Here is an 18,545-nt window from a genome sequence, read left to right as displayed (position 1 = left end):
AGAACTCACTGAAATCAAAGACTCAGATATCAAAGACTATGGCAAAAGGAAGTGCTCCTCCCCACTGAGTATCAATCAGTATTTTTGATAAAGAAAGAAGACCCAGACTCAAAAAGACAGAGGGGGTGGGGGAGAAGATTGAGATTTAAGCGAAAGTATTTGAGAGTTGCACTATATACAATTGAGCATTTTCAAGGCATTCTAAGAAATTGTTGCAGTGAGAGATGGAAGAGCGAGAGATAGAAACAAAGTCAGATTCTTTCTTTGGATTATTATTACCCCCTTGGGGGTGGGCCGATCCCGGAGGTACTGCAATACCGGGCCAACCCGTGGCCAGGATGGAGCAAGCCCCTATACCATGGCCTCGGTACAAAAATCAGATTAATATACAAGCGACTCGATGAGTCGCGTTTCAGATATTAAGCTGAAAAGAACAGATACTACACATGATCTTAGCCAAAAGGCCGAGAAGCGATACCCATTGCTGAAATCAGAAACGATAACCTTGTTCTGGGATCGATCATCAAGGGATGGTTACCCATTACAGTAACCGCAACGTCATTTCTGCCTTATATCTCGAAAAGCTTGCCTTGACACACGAAACGGCCTGCACTACCCTTGGAGCAAATGTCAAGTGATATCCCATGGAATAATTTTCTGGATCATCTTTTGCTCTAAACACGCTATTTTAGGGCTATATATTCCCAAATTGTAGAAACTGAGTCTGTCTTTTCTATATCACTCTGACTAGGTAATGTGTCATGCGCACTGATTCACTCAGAACATACTAGTAATCAATGAGCGACGGCTCTCCATGCAAATCGCGAATAGCGGAAATATGAATAGTCACTATCGCCCTTCAACCATTAGGAGAGCTAGAGTTTGTGACGTCACCACGTGCCGTGTTAAACCTGATACCAGACAGACAGGCAGAGAGACAAACGTCATGCGATCGTTACGGTTATTCTCTTGCAAACGCCGTGTGGGGCGCCCTATCTTTGTTTTCTATGCATGTGCCATTTAAATTTTCTAACCCTTTGTTTTCTTACTTTAATGTTATTTTCATTGGCTAGCAAAAAAAAAAAAAAATCAAAGAATAACATCACCTTTTTTAACAGTATCTTTATTATAACTGTTATAAATGGAATCATCACCATCATCAGCATCATCATTAATTTTATCCCAATTCAAAAGGATGAAAGTTAGCATTTCTCTTTTGGGCTTGGTCATGGTATCAGGCGCGCCTTATGAGTGGTTTGAAAGAAAGTTTCACCATCTTTTCCACTGCAAAAATAGGACCAGGGAATCCTGAGGAGGTCCATAGAATGGATAATGATGATGGCAATTAGAAACCGTTGAAAGGATCCATAAAGACAAGGATTGTGAAGATTCAAGGGGTCAGTTCTAAAAATTAGAACTCACTGAAATCAAAGACTCAGATATCAAAGACTATGGCAAAAGGAAGTGCTCCTCCCCACTGAGTATCAATCAGTATTTTTGATAAAGAAAGAAGACCCAGACTCAAAAAGACAGAGGGGGTGGGGGGAGAAGATTGAGATTTAAGCGAAAGTATTTGAGAGTTGCACTATATACAATTGAGCATTTTCAAGGCATTCTGAGAAATTGTTGCAGTGAGAGATGGAAGAGCGAGAGATAGAAACAAAGTCAGATTCTTTCTTTGGATTATTATTACCCCCTTGGGGGTGGGCCGATCCCGGAGGTACTGCAATACCGGGCCAACCCGTGGCCAGGATGGAGCAAGCCCCTATACCATGGCCTCGGTACAAAAATCAGATTAATATACAAGCGACTCGATGAGTCGCGTTTCAGATATTAAGCTGAAAAGAACAGATACTACACATGATCTTAGCCAAAAGGCCGAGAAGCGATACCCATTGCTGAAATCAGAAACGATAATTTTTTTTTTCCATAATCTTTTATTGATTCCATATTCAATACAATTTCATGATAAATCGAATCATATATATTACAAAATTCACGATTTAACAAAACACAATTATAATGAAATCAAAACCAAGCTGTACTTTCAGCAGGAACAGTGCATTAGCAAAGGAAATACAATTCACCGAGAAAAAAACAAAAACAACATACACTGCTTACTTGCTTTCATTAAAATCAAATGGATCTATCCTTTTAACATGACAGCGCATTCAAAAAAAAATATATATATATATATTTATATTAAATGGAGCTGTACTTTCAGCGTAACGGTGCTTCATACAAAGAAATATTTAACACATCAATATGCACCCAAATAAAATCGATATACAACCAAATGGAATCGATATTCCCATTAATCACCCCCCTCCCCCTCCCCCCTCCCTCTCCCCTCTACCCTTCCCCTCCCTTCCCCCCTTCCCCGTGGACATCTGGCTCCGGGTCCTTCCATACTTATTTTCAAATTTTCCCATTTACTAAAATGAATGGTTAAAGTTCCCTTCATTGATGCTAATTTCTTTTCCTCAAATCTATCCTCTAAAATATTATTTTTTATTTCACGATATGTAGGCGGCTTTCCATATTCTCTACTTTTAAAAATCAAGTATTTAACCAAAATTAAAATGTGATTTAACAACTGATGTTTTCCCCTATTATCCTCCTTCCACCCAAACAAAATTTCTTCCCAAGTACAATTTTTAAATTCAACATTCTCTATCATTTCTTCACATGATTCCCAGAGTAATTTCACATGCTCACAAATATAAAATAAGTGTTTGTATGTTTCTTCTTCTTTTTCACAAAAAGAGCATAAATTACTTGCAGTAAAACCAAACCTGTAAAGATGGTGATTTGTATAAACAATACCATGCATCAGTTTAAACTGAAACTCTCTTAATCGGCTATTTAATGTACATTGTCTTGGCCTTAAAAATATATTTTGTATCTCCTTGACAGAAAACCCATAATTTTGATTAATTCTATCAAAAATCAATACTGCACTTTCTTTTTCCTTAAGAAATTGCAAATACATTTGTTTTGATCTTAAATTGCTAATGGCGATTGTTTTCCCTCCTATAATAAAATCAGTTTCCAAAATATCTTTTTCTTTTTCTTTCATATTTCTCCTCCAACCCATCGGTATATTTTCATAAATACATCTTAACAAAAAAATATCTTTAACTCCTAAACCTAAATCTCTAAAATATCTATCACATTTCAATTCACCATTATTTCCTAAAATATGTTTTAATCTATAAACTCCATTTTTATACATACTTTCATCATATATACAACTTCTATTCAATCGTATATATTTATTATTAAATATTATAACATTACCACTATACAAACTACTACTAACATTACTTCTCATTTGTTTCGTTTGTACCCACACTTCTAATAAATCCCTATAAAATAATGGAGCTCTCACTTTCAACAGCGCTGGTAAATAATCACACAAAAATATAAATTCTCCTCCTATATCTCTCGTAACAAAATTAAAATATTGCTTCCATTTCATATTTTCATCTTTATTAAGAAGTTTCTTAACCCACATAATTCGCTGTGCTTTAACTAAATCAACAAAATTCATCATTTTTAACCCACCTTGTCTATAATCTAAAAACAATATATCTTTTTTAATTTTATCTCTTTTTCCTTTCCATATAAAATCAAAAACCAATTTGTCTAAAGAATCAAAAACCCACCTAGGAACTGGAGTGAGAGAAGCTCGATATATAACTTTTGAATAAATATGTACTTTGAGTAATTGAATCTTTCCCATCAAAGTCAAATCTCTTTGTTTCCAGAAATTCAAAAGAACTTTTATCTTACTCAAAATCTCTTTATAATTCATATTTTCCTTCGTTCCTTCGTCTAAAGAAAAGAAAACCCCAAGTATCTTCACAAAATCAACTGTTTCTCCAAAATTAGTATCTAATTTCAAATACTGATATAATCCCAATCTTAATACTTTAGTCTTATCCATATTTACCTTTAATCCCGACATTTTTTCAAATTCTTCAAACACCATCTTTAACCTATAAATTGATTTCTCATTACGTATAAAAATAGTCATATCATCTGCATATAAAACTAATTTAATTTCCTCCTCTCCAAACTTTATTCCTTGTACAGAATTATCCCTTCGTAATCTATGCGCCATTATTTCCATGCATAAAATAAATAAATAAGGAGACAGTGGGTCACCCTGTCGAACACCTCTCTCCACTTTAAAATAACCGGTAGAAACCCCCTCATTCAAAACACAACTCAAAGCATTTGTATACAAAACTTGTACCCACTTTTGAAATGACGGGCCAAATCCAAAAGACCGCAAAACCTCCTGAAGAAATTGATGAGAAATAGAATCAAAAGCCTTTTCAAAATCTATAGCCAATAAAAACCCTGGTAAATTATAATGAGATGTATGAAATATCATATCATCTATAATTCGAATGGCTTCCCCAATATTTCTTCCCTCAATATAACCTACTTGATCTCCCAAAATAACTTCATTCAAAACTTCCTTTATCCGTTTAGCTAAAATCTTTGTTAAAATCTTATAATCTACATTAAGAAGAGATATCGGTCTATAATTCTTCAATAAAAAAGGATCTTTCCCATCCTTAGCAATTAACTTAATTACTGCTTGCTTCTGTGAAGATGACATTTCCCCTAATTTGTATGCCTCATTTAAGGCTTCTCTTACTACTCCTCCAATCTCCGGCCAAAATATATTATAAAATTCAGTTGTCAGACCATCGTTCCCCGGTGATTTATTTAATTTTAATTCTTTTAATATCTCTATACACTCTTCATTGCTTATTAGACCTTCACAATATTCTCGAGATTCCTCCTTTAATTTTGGTAAATCTTGAAAAAAAAGTGCATTCCAATCTTCTATATTCTTTGTATCTAATGTACTATACAATGTACTATAAAAATTCCGGATTTCTTGCACTATAATTTTTTCATCACTACAAATAACACCCTCCGATATCTTCAATTTCTTAATAATACTTCTCTTTTTATTCCTTTGCATTAACTGATTAAAATATCGTGAATCCCTTTCTCCACTTTCATACCACGAGGCTCGTGATCGAATCTTTATACCTTCATTTACATAATCATATGATTCTCTTAATTCCTTTTTTGTATTTTCCAGTCTTTCCAAAATCTCTTCACTCATATCATTCACAAGCTTCTGTTCTAAATCCCGTACTTCTTTTTCCAATCGCTTTCTTAACATTCTCTTTTCTTTTGCCAAACTTTTAGAAAATTTTTGTGTAAAACTACGAATCTTCATCTTCATAAAATCCCATAACAACCTTTTATCTTGTATTTCCCTACTTAATTCATTTTTTAATTTAATAATTTCCTTTTTCATCTCTAATACATATACCTGATTTTCACAAAGACTATTATTAAATTTCCAATATGATCCTCTTCTTGTTTCCCATCTATTTCCTGTTTTATTATATAAATGCAAAAATATAATGCAAAAATATAAATGCAAAAATATTGCATAATCTTGTTCTGGGATCGATCATCAAGGGATGGTTACCCATTACAGTAACCGTAACGTCATTTCTGCCTTATATCTCGAAAAGCTTGCCTTAACACACGAAACGGCCTGCACTACCCTTGGAGCAAATGTCAAGTGATATCCCATGGAATAATTTTCTGGATCATCTTTTGCTCTAAACACGCTATTTTAGGGCTATATATTCCCAAATTGTAGAAACTGAGTCTGTCTTTTCTATATCACTCTGACTAGGTAATGTGTCATGCGCACTGATTCACTCAGAACATACTAGTAATCAATGAGCGACGGCTCTCCATGCAAATCGCGAATAGCGGAAATATGAATAGTCACTATCGCCCTTCAACCATTAGGAGAGCTAGAGTTTGTGACGTCACCACGTGCCGTGTTAAACCTGATACCAGACAGACAGGCAGAGAGACAAACGTCATGCGATCGTTACGGTTATTCTCTTGCAAACGCCGTGTGGGGCGCCCTATCTTTGTTTTCTATGCATGTGCCATTTAAATTTTCTAACCCTTTGTTTTCTTACTTTAATGTTATTTTCATTGGCTAGCAAAAAAAAAAAAACAACAAAATCAAAGAATAACATCACCTTTTTTAACAGTATCTTTATTATAACTGTTATAAATGGAATCATCACCATCATCAGCATCATCATTAATTTTATCCCAATTCAAAAGGATGAAAGTTAGCATTTCTCTTTTGGGCTTGGTCATGATATCAGGCGCGCCTTATGAGTGGTTTGAAAGAAAGTTTCACCATCTTTTCCATTGCAAAAATAGGACCAGGGAATCCTGAGGAGGTCCATAGAATGGATAATGATGATGGCAATTAGAAACCGTTGAAAGGATCCATAAAGACAAGGATTGTGAAGATTCAAGGGGTCAGTTCTAAAAATTAGAACTCACTGAAATCAAAGACTCAGATATCAAAGACTATGGCAAAAGGAAGTGCTCCTCCCCACTGAGTATCAATCAGTATTTTTGATAAAGAAAGAAGACCCCGACTCAAAAAGACAGAGGGGGTGGGGGAGAAGATTGAGAATTAAGCGAAAGTATTTGAGAGTTGCACTATATACAATTGAGCATTTTCAAGGCATTCTAAGAAATTGTTGCAGTGAGAGATGGAAGAGCGAGAGATAGAAACAAAGTCAGATTCTTTCTTTGGATTATTATTACCCCCTTGGGGGTGGGCCGATCCCGGAGGTACTGCAATACCGGGCCAACCCGTGGCCAGGATGGAGCAAGCCCCTATTCCATGGCCTCGGTACAAAAATCAGGTTAATATACAAGCGACTCGATGAGTCGCGTTTCAGATATTAAGCTGAAAAGAACAGATACTACACATGATCTTAGCCAAAAGGCCGAGAAGCGATACCCATTGCTGAAATCAGAAACGATAATCTTGTTCTGGGATCGATCATCAAGGGATGGTTACCCATTACAGTAACCGTAACGTCATTTCTGCCTTATATCTCGAAAAGCTTGCCTTAACACACGAAAAGGCCTGCACTACCCTTTGAGCAAATGTCAAGTGATATCCCATGGAATAATTTTCTGGATCATCTTTTGCTCTAAACACGCTATTTTAGGGCTATATATTCCCAAATTGTAGAAACTGAGTCTGTCTTTTCTATATCACTCTGACTAGGTAATGTGTCATGCGCACTGATTCACTCAGAACATACTAGTAATCAATGAGCGACGGCTCTCCATGCAAATCGCGAATAGCGGAAATATGAATAGTCACTATCGCCCTTCAACCATTAGGAGAGCTAGAGTTTGTGACGTCACCACGTGCCGTGTTAAACCTGATACCAGACAGACAGGCAGAGAGACAAACGTCATGCGATCGTTACGGTTATTCTCTTGCAAACGCCGTGTGGGGCGCCCTATCTTTGTTTTCTATGCATGTGCCATTTAAATTTTCTAACCCTTTGTTTTCTTACTTTAATGTTATTTTCATTGGCTAGCAAAAAAAAAAACAACAAAATCAAAGAATAACATCACCTTTTTTAACAGTATCTTTATTATAACTGTTATAAATGGAATCATCACCATCATCAGCATCATCATTAATTTTATCCCAATTCAAAAGGATGAAAGTTAGCATTTCTCTTTTGGGCTTGGTCATGGTATCAGGCGCGCCTTATGAGTGGTTTGAAAGAAAGTTTCACCATCTTTTCCATTGCAAAAATAGGACCAGGGAATCCTGAGGAGGTCCATAGAATGGATAATGATGATGGCAATTAGAAACCGTTGAAAGGATCCATAAAGACAAGGATTGTGAAGATTCAAGGGGTCAGTTCTAAAAATTAGAACTCACTGAAATCAAAGACTCAGATATCAAAGACTATGGCAAAAGGAAGTGCTCCTCCCCACTGAGTATCAATCAGTATTTTTGATAAAGAAAGAAGACCCAGACTCAAAAAGACAGAGGGGGTGGGGGGAGAAGATTGAGATTTAAGCGAAAGTATTTGAGAGTTGCACTATATACAATTGAGCATTTTCAAGGCATTCTAAGAAATTGTTGCAGTGAGAGAGGAAGAGCGAGAGATAGAAACAAAGTCAGATTCTTTCTTTGGATTATTATTACCCCCTTGGGGGTGGGCCGATCCCGGAGGTACTGCAATACCGGGCCAACCCGTGGCCAGGATGGAGCAAGCCCCTATACCATGGCCTCGGTACAAAAATCAGATTAATATACAAGCGACTCGATGAGTCGCGTTTCAGATATTAAGCTGAAAAGAACAGATACTACACATGATCTTAGCCAAAAGGCCGAGAAGCGATACCCATTGCTGAAATCAGAAACGATAATCTTGTTCTGGGATCGATCATCAAGGGATGGTTACCCATTACAGTAACCGCAACGTCATTTCTGCCTTATATCTCGAAAAGCTTGCCTTAACACACGAAACGGCCTGCACTACCCTTGGAGCAAATGTCAAGTGATATCCCATGGAATAATTTTCTGGATCATCTTTTGCTCTAAACACGCTATTTTAGGGCTATATATTCCCAAATTGTAGAAACTGAGTCTGTCTTTTCTATATCACTCTGACTAGGTAATGTGTCATGCGCACTGATTCACTCAGAACATACTAGTAATCAATGAGCGACGGCTCTCCATGCAAATCGCGAATAGCGGAAATATGAATAGTCACTATCGCCCTTCCACCATTAGGAGAGCTAGAGTTTGTGACGTCACCACGTGCCGTGTTAAACCTGATACCAGACAGACAGGCAGAGAGACAAACGTCATGCGATCGTTACGGTTATTCTCTTGCAAACGCCGTGTGGGGCGCCCTATCTTTGTTTTCTATGCATGTGCCATTTAAATTTTCTAACCCTTTGTTTTCTTACTTTAATGTTATTTTCATTGGCTAGCAAAAAAAAAAACAACAAAATCAAAGAATAACATCACCTTTTTTAACAGTATCTTTATTATAACTGTTATAAATGGAATCATCACCATCATCAGCATCATCATTAATTTTATCCCAATTCAAAAGGATGAAAGTTAGCATTTCTCTTTTGGGCTTGGTCATGGTATCAGGCGCGCCTTATGAGTGGTTTGAAAGAAAGTTTCACCATCTTTTCCATTGCAAAAATAGGACCAGGGAATCCTGAGGAGGTCCATAGAATGGATAATGATGATGGCAATTAGAAACCGTTGAAAGGATCCATAAAGACAAGGATTGTGAAGATTCAAGGGGTCAGTTCTAAAAATTAGAACTCACTGAAATCAAAGACTCAGATATCAAAGACTATGGCAAAAGGAAGTGCTCCTCCCCACTGAGTATCAATCAGTATTTTTGATAAAGAAAGAAGACCCAGACTCAAAAAGACAGAGGGGGTGGGGGGAGAAGATTGAGATTTAAGCGAAAGTATTTGAGAGTTGCACTATATACAATTGAGCATTTTCAAGGCATTCTAAGAAATTGTTGCAGTGAGAGAGGAAGAGCGAGAGATAGAAACAAAGTCAGATTCTTTCTTTGGATTATTATTACCCCCTTGGGGGTGGGCCGATCCCGGAGGTACTGCAATACCGGGCCAACCCGTGGCCAGGATGGAGCAAGCCCCTATACCATGGCCTCGGTACAAAAATCAGATTAATATACAAGCGACTCGATGAGTCGCGTTTCAGATATTAAGCTGAAAAGAACAGATACTACACATGATCTTAGCCAAAAGGCCGAGAAGCGATACCCATTGCTGAAATCAGAAACGATAATCTTGTTCTGGGATCGATCATCAAGGGATGGTTACCCATTACAGTAACCGCAACGTCATTTCTGCCTTATATCTCGAAAAGCTTGCCTTAACACACGAAACGGCCTGCACTACCCTTGGAGCAAATGTCAAGTGCTATCCCATGGAATAATTTTCTGGATCATCTTTTGCTCTAAACACGCTATTTTAGGGCTATATATTCCCAAATTGTACTCTGACTAGGTAATGTGTCATGCGCACTGATTCACTCAGAACATACTAGTAATCAATGAGCGACGGCTCTCCATGCAAATCGCGAATAGCGGAAATATGAATAGTCACTATCGCCCTTCCACCATTAGGAGAGCTAGAGTTTGTGACGTCACCACGTGCCGTGTTAAACCTGATACCAGACAGACAGGCAGAGAGACAAACGTCATGCGATCGTTACGGTTATTCTCTTGCAAACGCCGTGTGGGGCGCCCTATCTTTGTTTTCTATGCATGTGCCATTTAAATTTTCTAACCCTTTGTTTTCTTACTTTAATGTTATTTTCATTGGCTAGCAAAAAAAAAAAAAAAACAAAATCAAAGAATAACATCACCTTTTTTAACAGTATCTTTATTATAACTGTTATAAATGGAATCATCACCATCATCAGCATCATCATTAATTTTATCCCAATTCAAAAGGATGAAAGTTAGCATTTCTCTTTTGGGCTTGGTCATGGTATCAGGCGCGCCTTATGAGTGGTTTGAAAGAAAGTTTCACCATCCTTTCCATTGCAAAAATAGGACCAGGGAATCCAGAGGAGGTCCATAGAATGGATAATGATGATGGCAACTAGAAACCGTTGAAAAGATCCATAAAGACAAGGATTGTGAAGAGTCAAGGGGTCAGTTCTAAAAATTAGAACTCGCTGAAATCAAAGACTGAGATATCAAAGACTATGGCAAAAGAAGTGCTCCTCACCACTGAGTATCAATCAGTATTTTTGATAAAGAAAGAAGACCCAGACTCAAAAAGACAGAGGGGGTGGGGGAGAAGATTGAGATCTAAGCGAAAGCATTTGAGAGTTGCAGAATATACAATTGAGCATTTTCAAGGCATTCTAAGAAATTGTTGCAGTGAGAGATGGAAGAGCGAGAGATAGAAACAAAGTCAGATTCTTCCTTTGGATTATTATTACCCCCTTGGGGGTGGGCCGATCCCGGAGGTACTGCAATACCGGGCCAACCCGTGGCCAGGATGGAGCAAGCCCCTATTCCATGGCCTCGGTACAAAAATCAGATTAATATACAAGCGACTCGATGAGTCGCGTTTCAGATATTAAGCTGAAAAGAACAGATACTACACATGATCTTAGCCAAAAGGCCGAGAAGCGATACCCATTGCTGAAATCAGAAACGATAATCTTGTTCTGGGATCGATCATCAAGGGATGGTTACCCATTACAGTAACCGCAACGTCATTTCTGCCTTATATCTCGAAAAGCTTGCCTTAACACACGAAACGGCCTGCACTACCCTTGGAGCAAATGTCAAGTGATATCCCATGGAATAATTTTCTGGATCATCTTTTGCTCTAAACACGCTATTTTAGGGCTATATATTCCCAAATTGTAGAAACTGAGTCTGTCTTTTCTATATCACTCTGACTAGGTAATGTGTCATGCGCACTGATTCACTCAGAACATACTAGTAATCAATGAGCGACGGCTCTCCATGCAAATCGCGAATAGCGGAAATATGAATAGTCACTATCGCCCTTCAACCATTAGGAGAGCTAGAGTTTGTGACGTCACCACGTGCCGTGTTAAACCTGATACCAGACAGACAGGCAGAGAGACAAACGTCATGCCATCGTTACGGTTATTCTCTTGCAAACGCCGTGTGGGGCGCCCTATCTTTGTTTTCTATGCATGTGCCATTTAAATTTTCTAACCCTTTGTTTTCTTACTTTAATGTTATTTTCATTGGCTAGCAAAAAAAAAAACAACAAAATCAAAGAATAACATCACCTTTTTTAACAGTATCTTTATTATAACTGTTATAAATGGAATCATCACCATCATCAGCATCATCATTAATTTTATCCCAATTCAAAAGGATGAAAGTTAGCATTTCTCTTTTGGGCTTGGTCATGGTATCAGGCGCGCCTTATGAGTGGTTTGAAAGAAAGTTTCACCATCTTTTCCATTGCAAAAATAGGACCAGGGAATCCTGAGGAGGTCCATAGAATGGATAATGATGATGGCAATTAGAAACCGTTGAAAGGATCCATAAAGACAAGGATTGTGAAGATTCAAGGGGTCAGTTCTAAAAATTAGAACTCGCTGAAATCAAAGACTTAGATATCAAAGACTATGACAAAAAGAAGTGCTCCTCCCCACTGAGTATCAATCAGTATTTTTGATAAAGAAAGAAGACCCAGACTCAAAAAGACAGAGGGGGTGGGGGGAGAAGATTGAGATTTAAGCGAAAGTATTTGAGAGTTGCACTATGTACAATTGAGCATTTTCAAGGCATTCTAAGAAATTGTTGCAGTGAGAGATGGAAGAGCGAGAGATAGAAACAAAGTCAGATTCTTTCTTTGGATTATTATTACCCCCTTGGGGGTGGGCCGATCCCGGAGGTACTGCAACACACGAAACGGCCTGCACTACCCTTGGAGCAAATGTCAAGTGATATCCCATGGAATAATTTTCTGGATCATCTTTTGCTCTAAACACGCTATATTAAGGCTATATATTCCCAAATTGTAGAAACTGAGTCTGTCTTTTCTATATCACTCTGACTAGGTAATGTGTCATGCGCACTGATTCACTCAGAACATACTAGTAATCAATGAGCGTCGGCTCTCCATGCAAATCGCGAATAGCGGAAATATGAATAGTCACTATCGCCCTTCAACCATTAGGAGAGCTAGAGTTTGTGACGTCACCACGTGCCAGACAGACAGGCAGAGAGACAAACGTCATGCGGTTGGTGCCTGTAATTGTAAACGACGTGTAAGGGACTACGGGTATTGTTTGTTTGCCATTTACATTGTTATTTTTCATTTTCTGTATCACGATAAAAGCAAAGAAACAATAGCAAACTCTGCTATAATTGATATATTACAGTTATTATGATCAGAATCATTACCATGTTTTGTATGGAGTTTTTCTGCAATAGTTTGAAGAGATTTCAGAAAATATGCAAATTATTATTTCTCCCTGGGCGAGGCCCTACCACGTTTTGAAAAGACTGGTGACAAAGAATCAATATGAACAGGTTAAGATATGTTAGAGCGCCATCTACGGACGCATCGTGTTCTTTGGACATAGTGGCTGGGTGTTGCGGAGAAGACTGTATGTAGGGCTCACACGGGTAAATAATTCCCCATAGAGACGTGTGTTAGAATTTAAAATTCAAACAATTCTGAAAAATAGCTGGGAGAAATGAGGTGTTTCATCTTCACTAACCTCTATAAGTGAGCTATATCCTGTCATCCATCAAATTTCCAAGGCAGGTTCTTCGGCTCAAACTCTGTCCAAGGGTCCGCAAAGCCAGACTATGATATGAGTTCTTTTCACTCAAAAAATCACCTATTTTCCGTACATGCACCCAATGAAATACAGTCCCTTCAAATTCCATGAGAAAAGCTTTCATCTTCAAACCAAAATACAGTTTGGAGAGGAATTCATACTCAATATATGCAGCTATTCAGTTTTATGCCAAACTGCATTGATGATTTCTAATTATTTTTTTTCTTCACATATTTTGGTATCTTTGGTACGAATTTGTGAAGGGGTCTGGGACATTCCACTTTATTTACAGGTGTGAGCCCTGTACAGTGCTATCATTTATGGAACACGAGTTACATTACGTTGCGGTTTGGTCTATTGCAGAGCACAATGAACTCCCTTTCATCATCCACTGCTTTCACAGTTTTGTTTGTTTGTTTGTTTGTTTTGTTTGTTTGTTTGTTTTTTTGTTTTGTTTGTTTGTTTGTTTGTTTGTTTTTACCAAAAAAACACACAATATCAATGCAAACTTAAAAGTAGCTGTAATGTCACTGAAAAGAAAGAGTAAAATTTTACACGCACAGCAGTGAAAATGATTAAATTTGGATGAGAAAGTATGGACGTTATGAAATTTTAAGGATTCGATAATTTTCATCAGACTTTGTTGAAATTTGAATTGTTGTGCTCTCATTATTGTACTCTTTCTTTGAACTTCTTTTCAGTGGCAAAACACGCTTGGAAGCTTAAGAGTCATGAACCCACATTTGTCTGTGTGTTTGTGTTTCTTTTTTCTTTTATCTATCTCTTCTGTTCAGTCTGCCAATATTCCAGCACATAATTCTGGTACGCTGGTTACCATTTATTTTCACAGCATTAACATGGCATTATCAATAACTAAAGTAAACAGCTTAAGCAATCATTAGAGCAGAAGTTTCTCAAAGCGAGAAGTGGGCAAATATACACTTCACTGCACTTTCATGTTGGCTTTGAATAAAATCAAACAAACAGAATATCGGAAGTGACCTCAAACATTTTCCCCGCAAAATATATGTGAGTGGTGGATCTACGGGGGGGGGGGGAGGGGGAGGTGGAGGAAGGCAGGGGATCTAACCCCCTGCCCCCTTGGGCTGCCAAGTGAAAATGTGATGCGCATAGAAAAAAAAAAGACTTTATCATACACTGCTTTTCTATGGTCTCCATTGTGTTAGATACCAGGAAAACATCACTTACGGGGTTTCAAAATAGGAAAAAACACAAACACAAAAAACAAGCAGACAAACAAATCGCCAAGGGAGGGAGGGGGGTCACCCCCTTCTCGGACTCTTTTTTCACTATCGTATTTTAGTAGTCCCCTCCATTTCCAATAGCCTACCTGTTTATCTATTGTTTGACACAGGTAACATGTATATTGGAGACCTCATCAGGTTGAAATCGAAAATGCTGACCTCAGTTTCTTGGCAATCTTGATATTAACATAGCCAGGATTCTATCAGGATTGATTTACAATTAAAAGATAGATACCTTGATAAATTTTGTGTCCCGTAGCCCCCCCCCCCCCCCACCACCACCACCACCAAAAAAAAGGGGGGAGGGGACTACGTCGATAATCAATTGTCAAAATTAAGAAAACTATGGCAGTTGCTACAGTGTGTCTTTGGTGCAGAGGGTCTAGATCTCTCGCTGATTATCTTCTTTTTTTTTCAGGTAGTAGAAACTCACCACACCTCTACCATACCAAGTGTCTACCTCAATAGAATGCTATTACAGGTCAAAAGCATTTTATCATGACCGTTGTCTTAGAGACCCGCCTACGAAACTTTCACCCGCCAGTTGAAGTTCAGGTCGGGGATTTATAAAATTGGATCCTCGCCAGTGGCAGGTGGTTGGTATACGACGGAGCGTCCGTTTTCAACTTCACTGTAATATTAGGGAAATATGCCTCAACTTCATAAGGGGTCAGGTGTATGTGACCTCCAAGAAAACAGGTTAGCGCTTAGTGAGGTCCAGAACAAAATTTCCCGCGGGTGCGACGCTTGCTCGTATTTTCATTCAATCCACGTAGTGGAGTGTGTCACCAATACAAGAGATGTCGGCCCATTGTTTGTCGATCGATAATAATAGAACGGACTGAAAGCGTACAGTGTGACAGCCTGCAAACAGGCGGTATCGTGTATTGGCGTACACAAAATGCCGCTAATGCTGGAAGCGTGCGTCCACACGTACCTCGTACCTCGACGCGAAGCGGCTATCCACTGCAGTAAAGAAGGGGGTCGATGCGGAATGCGTGTACACGAGAGCACTGGGAGAGGAGATCGAGTCAAGTACTGACGCGCGCTCACGGAGGGGGAATGGTGATGCAAAGCTTTTAGCAGACGATGACTTCTGTGACTGAGATAGCGATACTCATCGTCGATTACTGACCGCGGAACATCGTCTGTTGCTCGAATGGTCATTTCCGTGTGACAACTTTGCTGGAGACTGGGCGCACTCTGCGGAGGTCCCGTGTCACGAGAACTTGCCCGGCTTCATCCCGGTCGTGGATGTGAAACGGATTACGCTCGCTTCGGCGAGCGCTGCTGCAACGATGGAATGTATAGTAGTGGGCATTCAACAAGCAGTGATCTGTGTCAAAGCAGACTGTGTCGATAATCTGGTATAATATTATCATGTTCGTTTAAGTGTTTCCCCCATTTATAGGATTAGTTTCCCTATCAGATTTCAAAACATACGCTTCCTTGGATTTATCGCATCGGTTGATTCGTCGCTGTTGGGGCGGACTTACACTCTACCGCTGAAGTTGAAACACTGTGGCTACATCACCGAAGCGTAAGGAACACCCTATCTTGTCTTGGGAAAATGTACTTGATATCTTTTGCAAATTATAAATGATACCGCAAACAGATGTTTCTCTTCCAGATTTATAATTTCAAGAGCTCTATAGACACTTGACACCAAGATTATAAGATATCAGCTCTGTGTGTTGTATGATATATGATCATTTTAGCTTTTGTTTGCGCTTTTGGCCAGTGAACATACTTGTGCATGCTGCTTCTCAGACGTGAATTTATTGATGAAGATATTTATTCAACATAGAACCTTTATTTTCGCCTTTGTAGAGCGATAACTGATGATGGTGTTTGTTATTGGATAGCAGAGATAGCTCGTGCTAGCAGACATGGCTACGAATACCCTGCAGCTGTATCGCACTCTCCCGCTTAACGACAGCGAGAATACTCAGCTCTTCACCTTCAAGTTGGGGTTAATGAACCTGGACGAATTCAAATCCCGCTCCGTCCGATCCACCGTCATCAATTATCAGGGCCAGGATTGGTACCTGAGCTGCAAGTACGCAGAGGGGAAGCGACATGAGTTTCTGGGCGTATACGTGTATTGGGGAAGCCCCGCGGAGGGTGTGCGATGTCGGGCCGACTTTCGCATCATCACCCGAAACGTCCTTGACCCTACCAAGAGCCTCGTCACCGAAGGGAGCCAAGTAGAGTTCAGTGCTCCCCAGTCGCCGGGGTGGGGTAAAAGGGAGTTTGCACCTCTCAGGGAGCTTTTCACGCCGGGCCAGGGATTCTTGCTAGAACCGGAGAAAGTCGTGATCATCGAACTCGCCATGAAATCTTGCTCGACACTCTTCGAACAATCCGTGGATTTCGCGCAGCTCTTGAAAAATCGCGAGCAGCCTTATCCATCTTTCTTCACTGCCAACTTTCCGCTTGCTGGAATGGAATTCTACCTCTCTCTGTATCCTCTCGGTGATCGCGAAGAAGCCGACGGACACGTCTCCATGTATCTCCACCGTTTCCTTGGCAACGATGTTGAGTCATCGCTTATCGGATGTCGGATACGCTATCGATTCTTTCTCGGCCACAGTCGCACGTGCCCTGCGAGTTCAAAGACATTTGAGTTCTCCTTCAAGAACGAGCAAGGCTACGGTCGTTTCAAGGCTTTCGAACCCCTGAACGGCAGCGATAACCTCCTCTTTCGTGGGGCAGTCCCTCTCGGGGTCGAGATCGTCTCCATCACACCGTTCGCCCAGCCGGAGATCAGACTGACTACAAGAGGCTATTATCACACCGACAATTTCGTCTTTGAGGACGCCACCTTTCCCGATCACCGGGGCAACATCTGGCGCCTGTCTGCTACTAACGGCTCGCATTTCCTGTCACTCCGCCTCAACGCCAGCGACAAGAACAGGTTGTTCTCGGCACCAGGACTGGTCACCAACCAGACCCGACTGCCCAAGAGGGAGGAGTGTACCAAGTTTGTCCAGTGGAGGGCGTTTGTGCTGTCCAGAACTGACCGGAAGAAAACTCTGTCCGTCAACGGGTGCCCCCTTACGGCGTACTACTCCAGGGGCCTGATGAGCACCAATTATAACATGTCTACACAGATACCTCTCAACAAGGTAAGGACATCACAGTGTATGGGTATCACTAACTAACTTATTCTTTTCACTAATGTAATAGAAATCTAGAGAAATGTACTATGTGTGCCAAGTATAATTCACGTATTCATGTTGTATTGAATGAATGTTTTGATAAATGGCTTCGTCTATGGAAGAGTGATTAATTATGATGAGAGTTTGATACATATGCCTACATATTTAATATACTACATTATACGTTTTGTCTTTTACTTTGTACCGTTATCACATTCATCGATCAGCATGCATCAGTTCAATCTGATGAAATTCATACATGTCCCCATCTCTTATCTAGGAGGCTGCGAGATAGTTTTGCTATCACCGTAAAATCCCCGAGAAGAGAAGTGTTTTATAGTTTCAACCTCTCACGAAACTCTGTGATACTTGATACTTGGAACTCACGTGTAATCGGGATAAAGGCCATTATATTCATATAAGTACGAAACCGGCGGTATACCCAAAGGAGCTCTGTGGGAAGTCACGCTGTATGAATCGTTTGATCTAGCTTTGTCATGTGAAGCCATGTGACATACCCAGTAAATTGTGCCTAAACAGAAATGACGGCTTAGAATAACTCATTATTTATTCCAAAGCTACCATTCCTGTTTTATTCGCCTTTCCCGTTTTCTTTCTAAGCACTCGCAGTCATAACTATGATTTGCTACTAGCAGGTGATGACAATATATTCTAGCTTGCTCTTATCGATCCCTTTCCCACTTTTATCCTGTTCTTCTAATCCATTTAAATCTTCTGATTGTCATTATATCTGACTTCATTGACGTGTGTAACCAGCTAAAGGAATATGATTGACAAAAAAAAAACAACAACCACAGATTAACACTGTTTTTTTTTTAATTATGACCGTCGTTTTATGTAATATTA

The 18,545-nt window shown here is 39.4% G+C and overlaps 1 protein-coding gene and 6 non-coding genes across 7 annotated transcripts in view; 1 reads left to right on the top strand and 6 right to left on the bottom strand.

Moving 5' to 3' along the window:
- Positions 1–284: 284 nt before the first annotated feature.
- On the bottom strand, positions 285–476 carry LOC140246491 (U2 spliceosomal RNA). The gene has a single exon (XR_011902554.1). It is a non-coding gene; the product is annotated as a U2 spliceosomal RNA (small nuclear RNA).
- A 1,222-nt stretch (positions 477–1,698) lies between these two features.
- Positions 1,699–1,890, bottom strand: LOC140246490 (U2 spliceosomal RNA). The gene has a single exon (XR_011902553.1). It is a non-coding gene; the product is annotated as a U2 spliceosomal RNA (small nuclear RNA).
- Positions 1,891–6,692: 4,802 nt separating this feature from the next.
- LOC140246501 (U2 spliceosomal RNA) lies at positions 6,693–6,884 on the bottom strand. Its single transcript, XR_011902563.1, has one exon. It is a non-coding gene; the product is annotated as a U2 spliceosomal RNA (small nuclear RNA).
- A 1,225-nt stretch (positions 6,885–8,109) lies between these two features.
- LOC140246489 (U2 spliceosomal RNA) lies at positions 8,110–8,301 on the bottom strand. Its single transcript, XR_011902552.1, has one exon. It is a non-coding gene; the product is annotated as a U2 spliceosomal RNA (small nuclear RNA).
- Positions 8,302–9,526: 1,225 nt separating this feature from the next.
- On the bottom strand, positions 9,527–9,718 carry LOC140246488 (U2 spliceosomal RNA). Its single transcript, XR_011902551.1, has one exon. It is a non-coding gene; the product is annotated as a U2 spliceosomal RNA (small nuclear RNA).
- A 1,199-nt stretch (positions 9,719–10,917) lies between these two features.
- Positions 10,918–11,109, bottom strand: LOC140246482 (U2 spliceosomal RNA). The gene has a single exon (XR_011902545.1). It is a non-coding gene; the product is annotated as a U2 spliceosomal RNA (small nuclear RNA).
- A 5,227-nt stretch (positions 11,110–16,336) lies between these two features.
- LOC140243818 (uncharacterized) overlaps positions 16,337–18,545 on the top strand; it is a 50,877-nt gene continuing 48,668 nt past the window's right edge. The window contains exon 1 of the mRNA XM_072323488.1: positions 16,337–17,645. Within this exon, the coding sequence (XP_072179589.1) occupies positions 16,407–17,645 (1,239 nt within the window). The 5' untranslated portion in view covers positions 16,337–16,406. The remainder of the gene's footprint in view (positions 17,646–18,545) is intronic.

This window comes from Diadema setosum, chromosome 2 (assembly GCF_964275005.1).
Source record: "Diadema setosum chromosome 2, eeDiaSeto1, whole genome shotgun sequence".
In the NCBI taxonomy this organism is placed as follows: domain Eukaryota; kingdom Metazoa; phylum Echinodermata; class Echinoidea; order Diadematoida; family Diadematidae; genus Diadema; species Diadema setosum.
Note: the sequence above shows the minus strand (reverse complement) of the source record. Positions and strands in the feature narration are given on the sequence as shown.